Here is a 23,428-nt window from a genome sequence, read left to right as displayed (position 1 = left end):
TCATTCATTATGGATGCTCATTGGCTTCTTGTTCAGGACGGCCATTGTGTCATTTAAATAGATGAAAGCCAGGTAGGGTTGAGATAACCTGGTAGTGTATTTCAGGATGTAAAACATTTGTTCAGTTTGTCTTTCAGTCTGTTTCTCCGGGTCGAGCCCTCGTCTACGTAAGCTCTGGCTTTTAAAAGGGGAAATTGGGACGCTCATTTTGCAGCAGTATTAAAGAGCTTCTTTGCGTTTTGTCTTTTAAATGTCGACTCACGATACTGTACAATGAGCTTTATTTTTAGGGAATTACAAATCTAGGTCTCCTCAAAACAAAATGGCAGAAAGCGTGTTTGCAAAATGAGAAACATATAAACTCATCAACTGTGTTGTGGTTGAGTTTTTGTTATAGCCTCTGTAAGAAGCACGAACTCAAAAGCACAATTATGCCTAAAATGTTGACTTTAAATACAAATAAGTTTTATAGTGTTATTACATACGTTCAGTGTAAAGTGTCCCATTTAATGCAATGTTTTTTCTATCATGTTGAGTCAATACATTAAATAACCTGATTTAATTGAATTAATTATGCTATGTTTTCACCGATGTCAGTTTGTTTGTTAGTTGGTTGGTTTGTAACCAGCATGACACAAAAACTACTGAACGGATTTCCACGAAACTTAAATGGAGGATGGGTCTCAGCCCAGAATAGACCCCTTTAACTTTTGGTGCAGATCTGGATAAAGATCCAGGAATTTCTTCTGCGAGGAAAGGCATTTTTGTTGATTTCTCAGTGAATAATTCATGGGTATTGATGGAAAAATTCCAATCAATTTAATACATTTAAGTGTGCTTACAGGTCTCACGGAGTACAATTACTTATGTAGCCTTTTGAGGCACCAGAGCAAGCTTCAGGTAATCTGATAGATTGCCTCCAAGCTGCATTTTGGGTAATGTAGGCAACAGGTTTCGAAAAGGAAGAAGAATGAATTAAATAAAAAAGGTGTCGTCTCTTGTTTTGATGTATTGATCTTGATCATTTGTTTTGAAACTGTTCATAGTGAGTCCCTGCTTTTCAAATCTTACATTACCCACAATGCAGGTTATAGGAGGCAATTTATCAAATTACATGCAGCTACAAAAAGTTTTATACTACTTTTTTCACATATGTAGTTGTACTCCCCAAGACCTGTAAAAACACTTTAATGTGTAAAATTGGTGGAGTTACCCTTTAAATATGTTTTGGGTGCTACTGGATGAGGCTTGATTGAATTAAAGGGGACTGTTTGGCAATTATTGCATTTTAAATTGGTTATTCTCTGTCCTGTAATAAATCAAACATCTAGTTAGGTTATTTATACTTGTATGTGACTCATTTAACTTATGTAACAGAGCTAGACAGATATTTTACATGCAATTAAAATACTTAAAGTCACTGTTTTAAGCCTGATTTTTGAGTTAGGTAACAGAGATTTTATCCTCTGCCCTCCATTTCTGAAAGTCTTCCACTTTCTCCTCTGGTTAGACAAACACAACGTGACAGCAGTCACTTCTGAATGTTACTGTGTGATTCTCAGTGACAGCGGCGGTGGGTCGGGTGAGAACACAGGGTTTTTTTCCCTACAGGTAACACTGATCGAAATGACAGTGGCCACCCGTCGACCTCTGAATATCTCGATCTGTGCTGTGTTTATTTCCCATTTTAATTTGTATTTACAGTTAAGCCTGATTTCCCGTGGTATTCCCGACAGTTATTAAGTTTCACCTAAGCTCTGTCAGTGTCAGAGCTGTCACCTGACAGCTTTTGCTTTGTTCGCTAACACCCCTGGATCTCATGTTTATCACCCTGCAACCTGCCTCCCCGTCTGCTCTGAACGACTATCTTCCTACTGCAGGCTTTGGTTTATACAGCAGGGTCTCCCCCTGCGGAAAGTCAGAGTGACATAAAAACGCAGGGCCCTGTTTTTTTTTAAAAAAAAGTATAATTATCTCGTTGCTCCGCTGTGACGGCCGAAGCTTCAGGGCTCTGCTGCTGCATCCTTCCTTGTTTTCCTTCGTCTGTGAAAGCTGAAGCCACGTTCTGTCACCTCGCCCACTCTTCCGCTGCCAATTTACATGATGAGCCGAGCTCTGGCGTATTTATTTACACTGTCATATGTACAGTAACTGATGAGTGTGTGTGTGTGTGTGTGTGTGTGTGACACACTGCTGTTTCAAACTGTGACTCTTTCTTTCTGCTTTATATAACACAATTATAACAGGCTTCACGAGATGTATCAAGGTCGATCAGTGCTCGTTGATAGGCACGAAACATTTGTCACACACCTTGAAACACAGTTCTCTCATTCACTGCACGCCAGTGTTCGAGGTAGCTTTTGTTTCTGAGGAAATATGTTGTAGGATTATCTTCACGATTGAATAATGGGGTGATTATTTTGTCAATTAACCGATCGATCGTTAAGTCTATAAAATGTCGAGGATGAGAGAAAGCTGATGTCTTAAAATGACTTGTTTTGTTCAACCAACAGTCCAAAACTCAAAGATATTCAATTAAATAATGATAATAAATCACATGGAAGGAGCTGGAAGCTTCTGGAAGTTTTTTGCTTGAAAAAATACAGATTACCTGATCATTTTCTGTCGACACATTTTACTGAATTCTTTCATTTGTTAATATTCATTCTTAATTCATTTGTTCTTCTGCTTTTATGTCTTGTAAAGCACTTTGTATCTTAGTTTTCAGTCCCTCCAGGAAGTTGCAATATTGCAGCTGTGAATTCTGCAACAACCTTGAATTATTTTTTTCCAATCACAGTCATTTTTTCTGCAAATTCGCCCCAATCATCATAATGATGTGGTGTTTGGCTAAAACAGCAAGGTCATGCAGTATTTAAAGGGATTTGGAAATTACAACATCACACATTGCAAAAAAAAAAAAAAGACAATTTTTGCTATTTGTTCTTGTTTATTGTGTTCTTGTTAAATATTAGAATAAATTAGCACTTCCAGTCAAATTTGTCAGACGCATGAAGCTGGTGTCATTTCCTATAAAAGAGAAACATCCATAGATTAAACGTCTACCGTCGGGTGCTAAACTGTTTTATAAAGTATACTGCGAATGATGTGTCAGTATCATAATGTGCAACTTAAGTAAAATGTTCCTTTTTTCTTTTTTCTTCCAGGTGGTGCTCGTATTTGCTCTCAGCATCGGAGCCCTTGTTATATACTTCATAGACTCCTCTGAGTAAGTATTTCTGTGTCAGATCATCGCACGTTCACTTCTGATGCTGCCCTGAGACTTTGGGATACTTTTGAAGCTGCTTTTATAATTCATGAGCGTTCATTTGACCATATGATCAGATGTGGCTCTGTAAATGTTAACACTGCTCAAGCCTTGTAGCCACTGAACCGACAGGAACAGGTCTGAAAATGGACGAATGAAACTGAAATTGCTTTTAATGAGCAATACACCAGGTCAAACACTGAAGCAGCATTTGCCTCATATAATATATTGTATCCAGATACATTTAATGTTGCATACACATTAAATAAAATGTCCTAATATGCCTTCATACCACATATTGAAAATGCGGACTATGGCATATCGTCACTCTTTGTAAATGAGTGTAGACGGTGGACTGTGGTGTCCAGATACAACACTAGGTGATAGTTTGACTTTTATATTTAAAGCTGCACTATGTAAGAATTTTAGCTGAACAATTCTGGTCCTGGTCCAAAGCTCCTGTGCTAGCAGCGTAAGCACCAACACTTCCCCGGTTCTCAAAGCGGCCAGTCTGGTTCGCTAGCTGTACGGCTAAGTTAGCTAACTGGCGAGCAGCAGGAGCATGAACAGGTGGTCAAATCTTACATTTTGACGTTGTGTTTGTGAAATGTGCTTTGTGTCCTGGGCGATACTAACTCAGTATTTGTGGTATTGTAAAATACAATGTCCGTGTCCAATGTACATCATGTGTTTATCTCGCTACTGTATATCAGAATATGACTTCATGACATTAATATACCTGAACTCGGTATTTTAACTAGAAAAATCATATAATATCCATATAGATATCAATTGTTTATTATGTTACTATAAGTTTATTGCATTAAGCTGTTGTTACTGTGTTTCTTCTTGAATCTGTTGGATGAAAAGGGGTGCATATTTACACATTTTAGTGACAAACCAAGACATCGAGAAGTGGCCTTGCGTTTGATTTGAGGTGAATGCTCCGTGTATTCCCTGAGTCTGCTAGCTCAAAGCTAACCACTGGCGGAAATGCCCTCTAGGTCGCCTTCTGGTGCCCTTTCTGAACTTAGCAGTCACGCTGTATGTATTATGGTCTTATTGCGGCCACATCCTGTCGGTAAAATGATGCTTCAGTTATACAGATTATGGGAATATTGTATATATTTCAGACATGTATGATTTAGATTAGCCTAAGAGACCTCGACCATTATCCGTTTCCTATACTCTCATAAATCCTCATACGGTCCATATATTGTCATACTAGCTTTAATAACATTGAGTGCTTTGTGCTGCGTATACAGTATTTGAGAACACTGCTTGTATTTCATCCAATCCCCTTCAAGGTAAACTGCTCTGAGCTTACTGGCGATCTCTGCTGACAAACAGCCAGTGCTCACGGATGAAATTTGCTTAATCTCTGTAATGAAAAGGATCAGACCCTCGAACAGGCAGGAAAGACCAAAGTTCCTGCTCCAAACAATCCCCATCGCTCATCAACCTCGAGGAAGCGGAAGACCCTTTTAGCTCTGCTCGCGACAGTGTACTGTTACTGCAGCCTGGTGGTGTTTGTACAGGACGTGCCATTAAGAAGCAGAGCAAAATACAGCAGGGTAAAAGCTTTTATCGAGCGCACAGGGGACTCTCCGCCGGGAGTAACGTTAAGGCAGAGAGGAGAAAATGGGCCGTAAACTCACGTAATCTGGCTCATGCTCCTGAAGCTTTGTATTCAGGTTATTTGTAATTTCATAAGACCGCATACAGCTGTGGGCTTGGCTTGCTCTCCGATGTGGTTTTCAAGCATGATCTCATTTCATTAACTGGACAAGCTCAGGTAGAGTTACATCCTCACCGATGCCATCTGTGGCCCCCAGAACGTGCTTGTATACCTTTCCGCCTGATGAAGGACGACCTACGACCTCTGTCTTTAACCTTTTCGCGCATTGTTAAGTGAACAACGAGAACGATGCTGCAGCACCTGTTCGATGACTTATATTCATATTCATCCCACTCTTTGTCCTAGTTTTTTATTCAGTCTTGTCCAGGTCTTTCTATTATTCACACAGTATTTTTCACTACCTGTCAACCCAACAAGCCCAGTACTTAAAGCCAAAGAGCAGCCAGTTAGCTGCTCTCTTGCGTGCCTCTAAGTGGCAGCGGACTGTAATAGATACAGCCCTTCCTGTAATTAGTCCTGCGAGGCCGGTGAGGCTGTTATATGACGGACAGGCCGACCTGGCTGGAAGCGACACCGAGAGAGACGACAACACTGAAGACCCACTTAAATTTGTACAGAAGAGCTGGAGCTATGAGCTGCGAGTTAGGTTACAAAGAGAGTTTCTCTTCATTAAGCTGAAGTCTTATCTCAGTTTGCACCCTAAGTGTCCATGTGGTCTTTCCTTAATTATGATGAACGTTGAAAGTGCCACGCAGTTCATTGGTTCATTAACGTAAAGGTAAAGTTATCTCTTAAACTGTACATGTGACACATGACAGACAGAGCAAGTTTCTTATTCAACTGTGATATAGCGCGTTTTAACACATCTTGTTCAAAATTAATTAATGACTTAATTTAAACCTGCATACACTGATTTTTTTGGCCAGTTGGGAGCAATGAAGAAAACTGTAAACACAAAGATAACATGCTAGCAAACACTTTAGCATTCATTCGAGGTCATGTTTTTACCCACTGCGAGTCCATTAGTAGGCTAACTCACGTTTAGCTCTGTTGGGCTGCATCAGATCTAAAGCTAATACTTTTAGCTTAATTTAAACCTGCTTTAGCTATTTTTTTTGGCCAGTTCAGACCATCGTAGTGAGCTGTAAACACATACCTGTTATGGCTAACATGCTAGCAAACAGTTCAACATCAATTTGGAGTTGTGTTTCTGTCCACTGTAAGTCCATTAGTAACTTGAAGTTTAGCTCTGTGTAAGGCTAAAACAAAGCTAAAGCTAAAGGTTTGAGCCTTAGCTCCACCGCCTCCTGAGAAAAACAGCTCTCTTTTAGCTGCTTAATGTAAGTAACTGACCTTTTAGTTCGGTTGTCGCCTTAGCTCTGTTTTAGGCTGCAACGGAGCTAAAGGTAAAACTTTTAGCTTTAGCTCCACTAACTCCTGTGAACAATATCTGTCTTTTAGCTTTTAAATGTTGATAACTCACATGTTAGCTTTGTTTTAGGCTGCAGCAGAGCTAAAGCTAAAACTTTTAGCTTTAGTCTCACTAACTCCTGAGAAAAATATTTCTCTTTTAGCCGCTAAATGTTAGCAACTCACCTTTTAGCTCTGATGTAGCTTTAGCCCTGTTTTAGGCTACAACAGAGCTCAAACTTAAACTTTTCGCGTTAGTTTCACTAACTACTGAGAGCAATATCTGTCTTTTAGCTTCTAAATGTTGAGAACTCACCTGTTAGCTTAGCTTTAGGCTACAACAGAGCTTAAGCTAAAAGTTTTAACTTTAGCTATCCTGTTAGCTCTGTTCTAAAGCCTAGCTTTAACTCTGTTTTAGGCTTAAACAAAACTAAGCTAAAACTTTAAGCTTTATCTCCATTGTCTCCTGAGAAAAACATAACTTTCTTCCCTCGCTAGCTACTATGTGAGTCTGCAAATTGTTGGTGGACATTTAGCTTCATAAGATGCCCGTTGCACTCGGAAACAGTTTGAAAAGAGTTTGCAGGCTATAAACCAAAGAAATGAGCTGAAAGAGGCCAGAGAGTTCTGTAGAACTTCTAATTTGGGTGCTGATTATTTCTGGGTTTTGTCGCTGCAACTGGGGCATCCCCTCCAGCAGCACATCATTAGATTAATTGCTAATGTAAAGAAAGTTCATTGGCGAAGCGTTAAACTTGTAGACTTATTTATGAAGGCAAAATTCCACAAAGTAAGGTATCAACACCAAAACTTCGAAATGTTCAAACAACATCTGGTTAAAGTGATCTCCGTGACCTTACACTTTCAGCGGACTCAGCTTATCTCGAACCTCCAAGGTTTGAAATCACGTTAAGGTCTTCGGTTTTGATCTGAGTCTGAACTGAATGAGGGTGAGCGAGACCGTGAGCAAGGGAGGGTTTGTGATCCATAACAGGCTTAGCCCTCTTTCAAACCAGGCCTTACTGGAACTCAATTATTTAGCACTGCAGGTCTGCCTCCGCTGTATGGTCTGTCACCCTGCTACGACAGGGATTTGCTGGGATGACGTGTCGTTACAGCGAATGTGGGCAGAACTATCCACCGTGTTTGGACTATTCTTAGAGGTGCCTCAGAGAAGACAGTTTTTTTTTTTTTTTTTACACCATTGTTACTTTCTGAGATATGATCTAGATGCAAGAAAGTTTAACGTAGCAATTAAAAGGGGGGGAAATCAGCCAGAGGACAATCAAAACATCAACCAGTGCTCATTACATTATCAGATAGCCTGCAAAAGACACAAAATTAAGTGTTTTACTATTGTAGTTTTTTAAAGAGTGTGACACATTTTCCAAAACTTATCCAGACTGTTTTGTGAAGTGGTTTTCGAAAAGACGTGCCTTTCAGATATGTGCTCTTTTTCCCATGAACAGGGTGTTCTTTCAGGAGGCAAGAAGTTAATAAAAAAATCTGTGATAATGGTAAAATATTCAGAATACAGTGACAGGGTCAAGAGGAACATTCACCCATTTTCCAACCAATTAAATCCAGTGCAGTCGAGCTGAAATAACACGCTGTCTGCTGGTCAGGATTTTTTTTGGAAACACTGGCGAGTGATAGTTGGAGTCTTCCTCATCACATCACTGACCTCCTGATCCCCAAACCAGAAGATCAACCGAGTGTCACCGCTGTGCATCAGATCGGTTCAAAAATAATCCCCCAAAGTATTTTTAATGTCACCTCCTGAACTCCAACGAGGACAGTGTGTTTTTTTATCAAATGGAGTTCATTCGATTTTTTATTTTTTTATTTTTACATAACCGAAGCAATTTGCTTTAATCCGAGTGGTATTAAACAGCACAGGGGAGACTGTTGCTGCTGAGTGACGAGGTGTGCATTAGTGAAGCTCGTGAATGTGAGTGTACATTACGGCTAGACTAACGAAAAGGCATGAAAATAAACTGACTAAATGTGTGAGAGGGACATGAAAATCAGCATGGTTCATATTAACCTGTGCTTTAGGGAAGTATGTCCCCTTAAAGGTCCAGTGTTTGAGATTTAACTAAACAGTCATTTTTAGATCCAGTCATAGCGAAGATTACAGAAAAGTCGTAGAAGATACGTAAACTGTATATATGTTTTGCATTACTATCCTGTTAGTTATCCTTGGGACCCATTGGAGAGACCCCCCCCAATACCAGGTTAAGAAAAGGCGCTTTGGGGCTTCAAGCAGTAGTTATATGATTATTTTTAAGCAATTAATCTAAAGAAAAGTACGGAAGCCCTGAGATGCAAGTGAGAAAAATGCATCTGGTAAAAAAGAAAAGTTTTGACAGGTGAAGAAAAACATTTTGCCGGAGTCATAATTACATTTTTTTTCATCTGTGAAAGTTGAGCAGGTGTTTGTCTTTTTGTTATTGTTTTGGTTTTTAGTTGTAATTTCTCCATTCACTCTAAACACACAGGACATACAGTATATTGCGTGTTAACTAGCAGCAACATTACTGTCATTAAAAATCATTATTTTTACATAGTTTTCACAGATGACGAGAAAAAAAACGAACAAAACTAAATGAAAATGGATCACCAGAATTTTTCCTCTCACTCGCCTCTCGGGGCTTCTGTATAAAAGTGACATGAAAAAAGCTCCCAGCCAAGGAGATGTTGTAAATAGTTTGCCAAAGATATTTAGTTTTAAAATACAAAACCTAGAAAAACAGTGTACCCACACATTTGTGCAGCTGGAAGCAGCAGATGTTTTGATTTAACGAAGGACTGAAACGATTAATCAAGTATCACAGTTGTTGTATTTACATTTTCTTCCAGGCTACTAATTGATTTATCAGCTAATTGCTTCAGCTAACATCATTCAGCACTTCAATCATTAAAAATCTATTCTATTTTTATTCATTTCACTAAATGACATATTAATCAAACCTATACTCCACATTACAGCGATTAAAGTTAATTATCTGTTTACCCTTGAATGTCCAGTAAACCTGTGTTTTCATCACCCAACCCTACTAACCTATTACAGTCACATTTACTTGGTTATTTATTTCTCTTTATTTGAATTCTTTGTGCCAGATACGAGCGTTTTGAGGGTGAGACTTCACTGCATTGCTAGCGTTTGCTATGGCTGCCTGATTTCATAAAAAAGAGGACATGAACCCTGCATGCATTTAACCCTTAAACTACTGCCTTGGCTCTGCATTTCCATCACGTTTGACTCAATATCGACCCTGAAATGTAGGAAATGCAGGCCTGAGAGGAAAAAAGGCATCATTTTCACTATGTCACAATGCATCAGACGGATTGTTCTGCAGTTATTTAAGGGTTAACCAGGTATCTCGACAAGTTATTGCTTGTGTGACGATTAATGCATGTCCTTTTCTCAACAGAGAAACCATTGGAAAATACCAACTATTGCACTTTTTACAACACTTAAGTTCCTCTTTCTTTTTAAAAATGCATTTTCAGGAAAAGAAGTTTGAACTTTGATATGTTTTTTCATGAAATACTGTTTCAAACATGCAAACTTTTCCTCATTTGTCTTCCAATACTTGTAAGGACGTTAACATATTTTGTTTCTCCCTCTAACAGTCCTATCGAGTCCTGTCAGAACTTCTACAAGGACTTCACGTTGCAGATCGACATGGCGTTCAACGTCTTCTTCTTGCTGTATTTCGGCCTACGTGTAAGTTAAACGATAAAGTTTAATTATTTGCAATTACTCGAAATCCGTGAATCTCATCTTTAACCATTCGTTTCCATAGTTTATCGCTGCCAATGACAAGCTGTGGTTCTGGTTGGAGGTGAACTCCGTGGTGGACTTCTTCACGGTTCCTCCGGTGTTTGTGTCGGTGTATCTGAACAGGAGCTGGCTCGGTAAGGACGCTCACATCACTCACACAGGACCAAAGCTTTGGACGGTGGATGTTGGGGCTGGTATTTAGGAGCCTGTGGTGCCACCCAGTGGATTGTACGGATGTTGCAGCTGTCAGTGAACGCACCAGATAATCTCAGCACGTCACTGAAGCTGAAAAATGGGAACTTGTTGGTGTTTTGAAGTCGTTTACATCGGCACACTGGCTTATTTTAGCCATATAAGTTTGATATTTTTGTCATCAAGTGAACTTCTGGACGTTGCACGAAAACTTTGAATGTCCCTCACTATTAAAGTGCATCAAATTAAAACCACGGCACAGCATGGTGACTCAGAAGCTCTACTATTTGGACTAACGCCTGCTGGCATGACAACAGTATCAAACATTGTACGGCTATCATCTGGTGTGCCATTTAGACTTGGCGTTTACGCAGCTTGATTTGAACGGAAATGTAGTTTTTCCATCACGTCTTCGGCCGTGTGTGTTGGCCAGTGGGCGTTTCACCTCAGGGGTCATTCACCTGCCCTTCACCCGTCCGGCAGAGCTCTCCAGCTCACCTGCGATAACGCCCGAACCAAAACATGCTGTGATTGAAAAGTCCATGAATGGATCAAAAAAAGGTAATAAGCTTTGCTTGCGGGGGCTCGAGCGCCTGAATAGAAATCTGCTAAATGTGTGAAGCTCATCACTCGGAGAGGTCTGTCAGGAATTAGAGGATTAAGGGGGATCATTTTTTTTTTTTCTTTGCTGCATTACAGGTTTTTATAGCTGCTTTTTCTTCTGCTGTCAGCTGAGGAACAAACCTGCCGTGCGGCCAACGTCAGCACCTCTCTCAGCATCGAACAGCCTCCACTTTAGAGTCAGTATGACAGCTTGATGGGCACAGTTGCATAATGTGGCTGTGTAGTTTTCCCTGGGCTAATGCACTGTGACTTGTGGTGTGAGAACAATGTAGGTAGAACGAGCTGGTGTTGGCTGCTGGGGCCATCTAGTGGACATGTGAGGGGTGGCTGGCTTTGTTTTACAGTATTGTTGTAGATTTGGGCAGCAGTGTACAGTGTCTATATTACTGTTAGTTGCATTCAACTGATGGTTGTTGGTTTGTTAGAAACAAGGCACGTTGTTGCTATCGTGGCAAGGAGTCAAGGTCAAGAGTCATTTTTTAACTCAAGGATTATTCTTTTAAGTTACTTTGTTCATCCCTGAAGGTGTTTTCTTGTATTTTTTGTCTGGACCATTATTCTAAAAGTTTGTTCCTCCAATACTTCAGTTTAATATACAGTATGTACCTTTTGTTAAGAGTGCATTGAGAAATTAAAACTCACCAGGAAGAAAACAAGTACACTTTAAGTCCTATGGGGACATGAGGGGCCTCCTGTGGCTGAAGTGAGTATTACAACAACAAACACTTTTGAAAAATGATCCTGACAAAAAAAATCACCTGTCAAAACTTTTTTTTTCACCTGTTTTTTAATCTTATGGACTCATTAGCCTGAAAAAACAGTTAGAAAACAGTTTACATCAGACTTAGAAAATGGAAAATGCTTTGCCTCTCGGGGCCTCCGTAGGCATTGCTCTGCTTTAGTGCTGATTTTTGTTTTATTTCCTGCTCTGCTTCGCTTTTCCACACAGATGCTGTGCTGTTGTTAGAAAGCATACTGCCAAAAAACAAAAAAATAATCCCTCAGACTCCTCCTCTCCTGCAGTGCGTCTGTTTGGTCTGTGCAGTTAGAAAGATGTCTGATGGAAAGACCAAATCACATAATTAACAAAGGATAACCATAGTGTAAACTAATAAAACCAAAAAATACTAAAACTTGCTTTGTTATGTGTCACAAAGACAGTCATCAGATGATTTCAACCAATCACAGATATGATGCAGGATGGAGTTTACTCAAAACAAGATATGTTAGATAGTCACATGATATTGTACAGTGTGACCATCGCTCTGATAAAGCTGTTACCACCCTGTTGTTCTGCTGTTACTCTTTGTGGAGGTGTTTGCTCGGCCACGCATGGCTCTCACTGCATTCATGCGACTAGTTGACCGAATACAGCTGTGAATATTTCTGTAATTTTGCACGTTTTTGTGATTCAAAGCGTAACAAATATACCGACATTTCCTGCGGTTTGAAACGTAGAGCTGATTCCAGTGGGAAATGTCATAATCTCCCTCAATATGGTCATGTAGGATTAGCAAGTGATTTACTGTTTAGTTAAACTGAGGTCAAACAGGTGGCGAGGTCACAGCCAGCTCAGCGCCGTTCGCTCACAGCTGTCGAAACTCCCTCTTCCGATCAAAACTCCATATTTCATCCGGCTCGCGGCCAAACTGTCGCTCTGCCAGTCCTCATGTCTGAACATTTTGACACAAATACACACACGGTACGCACTAATACGCTCTCACACTAACGCTCTCGTTGATGCGTGTGGGTGCGAGCATGACACACATTTTGATTGTCGCGGCAAAAATCCAGAAACAAAGTCTGAAACTCTGTCCTGCTGCAGGTGTGAAATGAGCAGCACATTCATCTCTGACAGGAAAAACAATCCAAATATCATAAACTGAATAATAATCTTCTGGATAAGATATTCATGTCTTGGCGACGGCCACACATTGCAGCTTTTTCCTTAAATGCAAATGCTCTAACAGAGTGGTTCCTAACTTGAAGGTCAGGACCTCCAGACAGTTTTTATTTAAATATGCTTCGGAAAGATTACTGGGACAGGAAAGAAGGAAAAGTCATTTGAGTTTAGTCTGAAAATGGAAATTATACAGTCGTCTTTGCAACGGTGGCGCCAACAACAATACCACTTGGAAACACCACTTTAAGAGTAATTTCTAAGAATGTTCTTTGAAGAATTAGTCCTGAAGCGGAGATAAGAGACAGAAAAGATAAACATATATTTGTGTAGAGGAAACAACAACTTTCTCTCTGTTAATCGTCTTGTGGCCCCTCAGAAATGTTGTTGGGGCCCCTGTCGGAGTCCTGACCCCCAACCACTCCTGGAAACCGCTCCTATAGGCTGTGCCAGCACCTCATGGGAAAAACTGGAAGTGTTTCAACTGAATTACAAAAAATTACACAGACATTTCCACAACCTCCAGATAAATTTGCAGTCTCTGTATAAATCAGATGATTCAGAGGAGAACACAGAAAATTATAGGACCTGTGAAAGAAAGTGCTGAAAACACAAAACGATGCAATTATTTCTAATCTTTGCTTCTTTTTTCTTTAGAAATCCTGCAAATAATTCTAAAAAAAGTATTCAAATCATACGATCTAAGGCAGAAAAACAATCATCTTGGTTGAACGACTCTCAGCTACGAGACATTTGACAGTTTTGCTGCGACACGTTTCGAGTTTCATTTCACATCCAGATGAAATGGACTCTGCAGACTCCAGTCAGCTGTTGCACTTTCTCTCTTTGCAGTGTCGTTCTTTCCTGCTGCGCTTTTAGTTTTCAACCACAATAGCAGTTATGACATCAACTGTGATTAATTGCAGGATTATTGCAGAATCACTAAATCCATAGAGAAACACGCAATTATTGCCAGAGCTTGTCATCGTCCTGTACGCAGCTTTACTGGCTGTTGTTCACATGACTTGTTCTCTGCTGTAAGACAAAGATACATGCTGTTCCCTGTCCAAGATTAGGGAATTGAAATTTGGTTTGTCAAGAGCGGGGTTATAGGGATGAGATGTGGGTTACATTGTGAGGCCAGCTGATGGACAGACTCGCTGCCTGGCCTCTTCCTTTCCCTGGATGAATCCTAAAGGAGCTTACACTCTAATATCCTGATGGGAAAAGGGTTTGCTTTAAGCTCGCCGAACACGCCTCGTCACAGTGAGAATACTGTGAAGGTCTGTGATAAATCTGATAAAAAAAATTCTTCTTCCCTTTTGACGCCAACCTGTCGGGTGCTGCTATCATGAAAGCAGCTGATTCCTTTTGTTTTTCTCTCGTTTTGGACGATATTTTCTCTACCTGAATAGTTAAGACGTGGATGCGAAGCAGATTTTTCGGGAAGACCAAAAAGTAATTTTCAGACATGATTCCCACTAAGATGTTAGCGTACAGAGGGCCCGATGGAGGCACGCACTCTGAGACGATTCCTCACACGAGGAGGCGCAAGAAATCGACCGGGGAGCTCTTCCAGAAGGGTTACAGGGTCAGGATGGGCCACGGCCAGGTCCCCGACAAAGAGGACCAGGACAGCATCTGGTACAGCTTCGGTGCATGCTTCCATGTAATCTCCTACTGGGGTAAGACCTGCGGGGACGTGGGAACGAGGGGGGGAATCTCCGCCAAAGCTGACCGCTGGCGTGTCCAGAAGTCTTTGGTGTCTGTGTGTGTCAGCTGGAGCAGGTTCAGGTTCAGGATTTGCTCCGTATTATGCTCCCCATCTGGCAAACGCTGACTTGAATTGAAAAAAAAAAAAAAAAACAGGCTTTGGCCAGGCACACCACGGTGCACGTCATTTTATGAAATATTATTTATTTATATGTTTGAGTGATTGCCCCGTAACGTCTTTGATTTGTGTCATTTGGCGTTCAAACAAATCTATCCCGGCAGCGGAGTCTGTCTGCTCCATTAATGCACGCAGAGATGGATTTTACTTGATTGCTCGCTCTTTGGCTGAGGCGGCTTTGAATCGCTTATGCATCAACACTGCAGTGGATTTTTTATTTTTTATATCAAACATTTGGCTTTTAAAACTCAGGCGGGAGCTTCCTTTTAGCAATTCAACTAAACAATGAAGATTAACAATAAAATAGGCGTTATTTTGCTTTGTCAGATGTGTTTCTGTGACTTATGAGGTTGTTATTTAGTGTTAAGTGATGCCAAACAGTCAGTCAGTAGCTGGTGTTGCCGCTGTTGGCGTTATGCCGTCCTTGACCTCTTTGCAACACGCACACTCTATTTTTTTTCGCCATAAATACCCTGAAATTTAGGATTTGACGTCACGTCTGTTTACCGAACCAATCCACCTGTCTCTAATCCAGCTCTTCATCTCGTCCGCTATCAGAGCGAAACTTGTATCAGGTAGATGCCGCTGCTCTGTCATCCTCCTGAGAGAGTTGTGAGCTGATGAAGACAGAGACGTCCGGGATGCTGAGCTTGTTTTATATATTGTTTCTTTTACGATGCACTTAAGGTTTGATATCGAGTGATCAGTCGGAGGTTACTTATTTTTTTTGTTAGAATGAATCCAATGAAGTTTATAAACATGGAGGAAAGTATGAAAGGTACGGGATTCTTTGTCGAATGCTATGCTAATGTTGTTTCAGCTGTTATTCATCATGTTTAACTGATTTCTTTGTGGTCTTTTTCTTTCTCACAGGCTTGAGGTTTTTAAGGGCCTTAAGGTTGATACAGTTCTCAGAAATTTTACAGTTTTTGAATATACTAAAGACAAGGTAAGTGTGTTTATACTGTATCTCACTTTTTGTCACAGTGTGAACGTTGCATGCAAAGTGACTTATTTTGTAGCCGTCAGCATGAATGTGCTTTTATTTTGAAAGTGAGCTTTATTGCAATGTTTTGCCTGAAGGAAAAAAATAGCACGAGCTCCTGCTTTCATGTGACATTATTATTAAGTTTACTCCTCAGTCCTGCAGTGAGTATTGTCCACGCTGTGCGATGGAGTCTTGAATGAAACAGCTTTCTGTTTTTACGCCTCGCAGCTTAGAATGAAAGCTTTCTGCACAGATGTCAGGACGAGCTTATAGAGCGACAAAACACTTTACAATAATCTCCTCACGCACTCGCTCTGTCATTCATTCAGATGAAGGTGAAGACAGAAACACAAAGTAGGAAAGAGCAGAGGTCACGCAGGGACGTTTTCCACATGAAGACGCGTCCTGTGTTATTTCAAGAACGATGATGATTTAGACTTTATTGTCTCGCAGATATAAACACAGCAGCTCACAGATAAAGACAGTACAAAGTCTCTAAAATCTGTAAATCCAACATACATAAGACCTTTGCCTACAAAATGCATTTTTATTAAATCATATTCTTTAATTTCATGAGACAAAATTAGCATTTTTTGTGGAAATTGAATAGAAATAGAAATAGAAATGGCACATTTGTGCCATATGTTACCAAATAGAGCCGTATGTTACTAAATCTTTTTAAGGCTTACCAGCATAATACAGTGTATGAGCTGCTACATGTTAATGAAAAACTATTGAAATTAAATAAACTGCAGCAGCTTTAAGGACTTTAAGGATTCTTTATGAATCAAACTCAGATTGTAAAGATCAGTTTTCATAATTTTTAACAGTTATAGAAGCTGCATAAGGCATTTTAGAGCAGACATCCTCCAGTCCAACGACTTGTTCAGTAGGGCAGCAATTAACCATCATTTTCATTATCAATTCATCTTAAAACTTCCAGTGTTTGTTCTTTAAAATATCAGAAAATTGTGATAAATGCTTTTGTCATAGAGGAGCGAAGAAACCAGAAATATTTACATTTAAGTAGCTGAAATTATGACAATTATTGACATCTAATTGATTAATTCTAATTGTTTAACTCTTCTGTACTCTACTGTGATAACATTGTAATAACTGACACTTAATAATTCATAATATGTGTTCTCTTTGTTAATAGCAACTCGATAAAGCTGGTGAACCTGTGTTCAATCTTCATAAGCACATGGCTGACTGCAGCGGGCTTCATCCATCTGGTAAGTTAACGGGAGCTGTTAAGATTAAGGTGAAAGCTCGTACAGCAACATTATAAGTACATCGATTTTTATCTTCCGTTCCAGGTGGAAAACTCAGGGGATCCTTGGGAAAACTTCCAAAATTCCCAGGCACTTTCCTACTGGGAATGCGTCTACCTCCTCATGGTCACTATGTCCACTGTCGGCTACGGAGACGTGTACGCAAAAACCACCCTGGGCCGCCTGTTCATGGTCTTCTTCATCCTTGGTGGTTTGGTAAAAATCCCTCTTATTACTTCATTCCTGCTTTAAAATCCTCCATGCAACCAGTCATCACACCCAGCCAGGTGTTAACACACGCCGGGACGCTCTGAGCTCAGGACGCCCTTCACCTGTTGTTTAGGTGTTTCTGTGGCGCGTCACTTCACCACAGTATGTTGCATGTCATGTATTATTGGATGAGTTGTTTATAGTGTTGCAGCATTTATTCAGGCATAATGCTGAAGTTTTGTTTCTGTATGACATGTAGAATAATTAAGAAGTTTTTTGCATTTGTTGTTAACTGTTAAAAGTACTGCGGTTTCAGGTGGCTCCACCCTCCTGCCCCTCCTCCTCCTCCTCCTCCCTCTTTCCAACAAACACAATGAGACCAGGATGATTTATTATAGCCCAGCTGGATGGATGTAGCGACAAAATATCAGTTTCTGCACAAATATTAAAAGGCATATATAAGAATATGATTAAATATATTCTCAGGCCTCATCCACACGTACACAGATATTTTTCAACACTGATATTTTCTCCCTCAATTCCAAAAAACAACAAAAAAACATTGGTCATCCGGTCAGTTAAGTCACTTTTAATGCAACGTTGACATTGTGTGAGACGCCTTCGTTATCATAAACACGTCATACTGTAGCCCGATGATCACACTTAAATAAATGATCTTGCTTTATGTGTAAACATTACGTTAACCTATCATGTGTGGTTGGTTTTGACATTGGCTGTTATGAGACCATCAGAATTGTGTCGTGAATATTTTTCTTGACCTCAGCTACAGTGGTACAATTTGGTCTTGCCATGAAGATGTCATTAGATGTTATAAGGCCAGTTGGACGACAAGAAATAAGTACCGCGGTGATTTTGAAGGTTTTACCTGCTGCTAACGGTAGCAAGCTGCCATAAGCTAGTTAGCTCGGTTAGCGAAAGGGCTAGCATTCTGATGGTAATGGACAAAAGTCCTCACCCCGACGCAAAAACAGGCGGACTAGAGTTTAGTGACGAGTCTCAGCGTTGTGCCATCCATTCAGCTGTGCTATCCAAATCGACCCGACATGTGTGTTTGTTGGACGAAACATGGCACATAAGGCTTTTTCTTAATTTTTATAATCTTTATTTTTCTATCACAGATTGACATACCGCTCATCAGCTGTCATTTTTCTCCTTTATTCTTCCAATATCCGTAAATATTGGCCTTATAATTTCCTTTTTCATTGTCATACTACAGCACTAATTGAATGTAACTGTGATATAACTTCAGGCTACATTCAAGTCGTAGATGATGAGTTTTTTAATTCTCTTTCTTCTTTTTCCTGTTAACAAATAAATATTAATACTCCTCCTGCAGTTTCACTAGTGTTCGTCTCTCAGACTTTTCTTTAGAGTAAAAAATAGAGGACCTGCTCTTCGTTGCCTTTCCTTTTTTTAGACTCTTCTTCTGTCTCCTATCTTCTCCTTAGGCCATGTTTGCAAGCTACGTCCCTGAAATCATAGAGTTAATAGGAAACCGCAAGAAATATGGTGGTTCCTATAGTGCGGTTAATGGGAGAAAGTAAGTATTCAAGGAGGCTCTACTGCCTCCGCCGCAGTAGAACCTTCGCTGCATGCCCTTTTCTTTTTCTTTTTCATGCATGTAGGCCATGTTTGCTCGCTACGTGCCAGAAATTGCTGCTCTCATCCTTAATCGGAAGAAATATGGAGGGAGTTATAACTCGACCAGAGGCAGAAAGTAAGTCAAACAAATGACAAAACAGCAAACTTTTTAATGGTGTGGTTTTGTGTGACTCAAAGTGGCCCTCTCGTAAAGAGGTGACACACCCTGATTTTTTTTGCTTAAATAGACGTACAGACGTAACTTTAATATGAGATGTAATGATCTCAGTCAGCACTAAAGTCACACTGTGACTGAAGAACTTGGCCATGATTACTGTGTAGAGTTTATTGTACTGTACTGCTGCTGCTTTTATATGTGTGCAGGCTGTCATCGCTGCTCGTCATGAACGAAAACCTGCTTTTACGCCGCAAAAAAAATCTCTGTCTCAACGAGTGATTTGTGTCTGTTACTGAGTCCTGACAATTTTTTTTTTTCTTAGAACAAAAAGTGAAAATAATCTGGTAGTACTGGCGGATTATATAACAGTTGAACTTGTTTGAAATATTTCCAGAAGTTTAACTCTCAGTGTGTTGAAGAAAAATTATTTTTTTTTAGCCTAATTCACTTCCTATTGGGGGATTTTGAAACTTGCCATCAGCCATGTTTTCACTTGTTTTGAGAAAATAGCACATTGAGAGCTCAAAAACAGACAGAAGTGACTTGATAAGACAGATATTTTTGCGGTGTAGTCATGTACATACACTATTGTCATGCTTAGACACATGTAGGATTTTCTCTATCATCTATCCCTGTGATAACAACTGTTATAATCCAATTAAATATTGTTTCCTTGATCGGCAAAAGAAATAAACTATAATAAGCTATTAAAGAAATAGGCTGTGTAGCGTCCTCGTCCAGTTTAAAGTGTGTTTTGGTCAGCTTAACACATGATCAGGTTAGCTTTAGCTTGATTCTCCATTGACTCAACTGGTGAAATAGCCTAGCTTAAAGCTAAAACATACGTTAGCCTGCTCTTACTGAACAGCTGTGGCCTAACAATTGCATGATAATGGTAAATGCTGAAACATTTTGCGACACAGGTATAAAAAGTCATAAAGTCAGTGAACTGACTCAGTAATGTCAGTTAAAAAGCAACATCTCGCTTAACGTTTGCTAACGTTAGCTAACATCAGCCGCCGTAAGCTAGCATAGCAAACTAGAAAGCACAGATATACAGTATCCTGGTTAAATATATACATAATTTTTGGGTGTATAACAGTTTATATTACACTTATTCTTTTGGTGCACTGAGAGAAAATCCTACATGTTTCATGGTGTCTTACTTGTAATTAGGCTGCTTATTGTCGATGTACGTTTGTGCCAATGTTGTGTTTGTAAGTCGAGTGTTTTCAGTCGTTCACAGTTTTGTTCACCCATCTCCCTGTGCACCCACCCAAACTCAAACTTCCAAAATCAAATACATACAAGTATGGACTGATAGAGAGCCCTACCACTCACTAATTAACTCTGTGCTGTATGCAGTAGAGCTAAATCAGTTTGTGTTTGTGTTATCTTGAAGGGTAATAAATAATTAATAATAATGTATTCATATGAGAGTGACTCATTTTTGATTAAACAATATATATAGAATAATTACATTTTAAGACAGAGCCTTCAAGACAGCAATAAAGCCATGATAAAATGATAAACCTGATTAAATGATTAAACTCATACATCCAGTCCTGTACACCATCGCTTGCTTCATGCTGATTTTTGGGATTTTTGTTTTTCTGTTCTTGGAAAAACTTGCTGCTTGTCTACGCTTCGCTTCTGAATATTCTTGGCCTTTATCTTCAGTCTGACCTACACCCTCAGGACTAAATAAAATCTTGAGCTTACAGGAATAGTTTGACATTTTGTGGAATATGCATATTCACTTTCTTGCCCAAAGTCAGACAAGAAGATTGATACCACACATGACTGTACGATAAGTCTAGAGCCAAGAGGTGATTAGCTTAGCTTAGCTTAGCATGTACAGTAATTCCCCATAAAAATAGAACATGTCATTTTTTACTTTCCTTTTTGAGTATGAAATAAAAAAACAAAACAAGATACGTCTTAATTAGTTAGCATCATAGGATGCTGGTGAGCGTATATTTTTGGCCCTAGGTTAGCCTGAAAAGCTAAGCTAATGACCTCCTAGCTCCGTACTTAACACACAGATATGAAAGAGGTATCGATTTTCTCACCTCACTCGTGGCAAGAAAAGCAAAAAAATATTCCCAAAATGTCAAACTATTCCTTTAACGTATACACTTTTGTGTCCCAAGCTTTTTCAGCTGTTTCTAAAGACAGTGAGATTCTGCTGGATGCCTCCAACAAACAAAATATGGCTCCTTGTAGCATGCTTTTGGTACTTGTGGTCGTTCACTTCGTTTTTCAAGAAGTCCGACTTGGTTTGGAAACTTTTCTTAAAACCAAATCTGAGCTTCTTTTGTTGGTCGGTTTTGTAGAAAAACTCACAATTAGAGCTCTTACGTGATTTCTGTGTCTTTGTATTCATTATTTTGTCCTTTTTATTATTATTATTATCTTGAACATTTATCAGCATTAGCATTTTTATTCCTGTATGATTGATTTTGGCTCCCTACCTTTAAATATTAATACATTTATTTTTTATGTCTACTTTAGCTATTGTCTCAGCTGGATAGCATTATTAGCATCATTATTTTCCATCTGTTTTTTTTTCTTTATGTCTACTTGTAATTATTAGTATCATTATTGTCATTAACATAACATCCTTTAAACTCTTTCACTTAAAAAACACAAATAATTCTGATGCATTTATTGAACAGTAAAGCCAGAAAGAATCACTGCAGTACAAATAGTCACATATTAAATTATCTTCTAAGTAATTATGAATAAAAAATAGAATATAGGCATATAGAAATAAACGTAAACTGTGTTCCCTACATAAAGGATCTGTGATATGTGGTAATCGAGAGAGACCGTGAGCTGATTTCATAATCTCCATCTAAGTAAACTCTGATCCTTTATAATCTGATACTGAAATCCACGTTGCTCTCTGACCCTCTCAGTCAGTCCTCAATCGTCACGACAGGAACGTCAACACAGTTTTTTTAAATATTTCCACACGGATTTTGAATCAATCACCTAAATACAACAGTGCTGATTACTTTTCATGTGCCTCATCTCAGATTCACCTTTTGATTTCAGGACAAAGGCGAAGATAAAACAACAGTGTGTGTGTGTGTGTGTGTGTGTGTGTGTGTGTGTGTGTGTGTGTTTTGTTGTTGACTTTTTTCTCCGACTGCATTTTAGTTTCATTATTATTCTGCACCTCGTTTTCCAGGCACATCGTGGTCTGTGGTCATATTACACTTGAGAGCGTGTCCAACTTTCTAAAAGACTTCCTACACAAGGACAGGGATGATGTCAATGTAGAAATTGTTTTTCTCCATAAGTAAGTACTGTTTTTTTGTGTTTTTTTCCACTTGTGTCCCTGAAAAACTAATCGTCTCCTCGGGAGAGTATAAATAGTGTCCCTCCTCTGATTTAAGAGTTTCTCTTTTTGTTTCTTCTCTCAGTATTTCCCCTAATCTTGAGCTGGAAGCCTTGTTCAAGCGACACTTCACCCAGGTGGAGTTTTACCAAGGGTCTGTCCTAAACCCACATGACCTGGCCCGAGTGAAGGTAACTCACACATAGTACTTCCTTCCTCCTGGCTCAGAGGAAAAACCGCTGTTGTGGCGTCGATATAGTGTTTACTTCAGGTCACTGACTGATCTGTTCGCTGTGTGTGATTGTGTTTCCAGATTGAATCAGCTGATGCCTGTTTGATCTTAGCCAACAAATACTGTGCTGACCCCGACGCCGAGGATGCATCCAACATCATGAGGTAAACTGACGCAGCTTCTCCGAGATATATGAGTTTGTCCGTTACGTTTTGTTTTATGCTTCGGCACCCGCGATAGCTGCGGCTGGAGGTGTTATGCTATCTTATGTTACGTTACGTTACGTTACGTTACGTCATGTTACGTCACGTTACCTTAGGTTACGTCACATTAGGTTAGGTTAGGTTCGGTTATGTTCTGTTACGTTCTGGGTTGTTTGTCCGTGCATGCTATATCTCAAGAAGGCCTTGAGGGAAATTCTTCAAATTTGGTCCAATTGTCCTCTAGAACTCAAGACTGAACCCATTAGATTTTGGTGGTCAAAGGTCACTGTGACCTCACAAAACACATTTATGGCCATTTCTCAATACTTTATATGATAATTCTAAGTAATAACAAATTACAACTCCATCAGAGGGCTTCTGCCACAGTTATTCCAGTTGTTCAACAGTTACACTGGCTCATCTTGTGTTAACAATATGCTATCTTTAAAACTGCAAAACTAAATAAAACAGCAGTTGATAAACTCTGCAGCAGCATGTCCCTCCAGACGTATACTGCCAGGTGTTTGGGAGCCCAGACATAATAGGATGGGATGTAAGAAATGTCACCAAATAATCACACTACTGAAAGTGAACGCCAGTGTTTGATATCAGTGCCCAGTTTCTTCTTCCTGGAGTTAAACTGTGAGTGTAAGCGAGCGTGTCGGAGCTGCTGGCTCTGCC

General features: G+C 39.6%; 1 protein-coding gene across 1 annotated transcript in view; it reads left to right on the top strand.

The window, feature by feature from the left end:
• Positions 1 to 23,428, top strand: part of LOC141015308 (calcium-activated potassium channel subunit alpha-1a-like) — a 90,162-nt gene that overhangs the window by 37,257 nt on the left and 29,477 nt on the right. The window contains exons 3-12 of the mRNA XM_073489300.1: positions 3,168 to 3,229; positions 9,957 to 10,050; positions 10,130 to 10,241; positions 15,588 to 15,663; positions 16,862 to 16,937; positions 17,022 to 17,192; positions 18,656 to 18,747; positions 22,163 to 22,273; positions 22,398 to 22,503; positions 22,626 to 22,708. Coding sequence (XP_073345401.1) covers positions 3,168 to 3,229; positions 9,957 to 10,050; positions 10,130 to 10,241; positions 15,588 to 15,663; positions 16,862 to 16,937; positions 17,022 to 17,192; positions 18,656 to 18,747; positions 22,163 to 22,273; positions 22,398 to 22,503; positions 22,626 to 22,708 — 983 coding nt within the window. The remainder of the gene's footprint in view (positions 1 to 3,167; positions 3,230 to 9,956; positions 10,051 to 10,129; positions 10,242 to 15,587; positions 15,664 to 16,861; positions 16,938 to 17,021; positions 17,193 to 18,655; positions 18,748 to 22,162; positions 22,274 to 22,397; positions 22,504 to 22,625; positions 22,709 to 23,428) is intronic.

The sequence above is a fragment of the Pagrus major genome, chromosome 20 (genome assembly GCF_040436345.1).
Source record: "Pagrus major chromosome 20, Pma_NU_1.0".
NCBI classification, from domain to species: domain Eukaryota; kingdom Metazoa; phylum Chordata; class Actinopteri; order Spariformes; family Sparidae; genus Pagrus; species Pagrus major.
The sequence above is the reverse complement of the archived record's forward strand: the minus strand, read 5'-3'. Positions and strand labels throughout refer to the sequence as shown.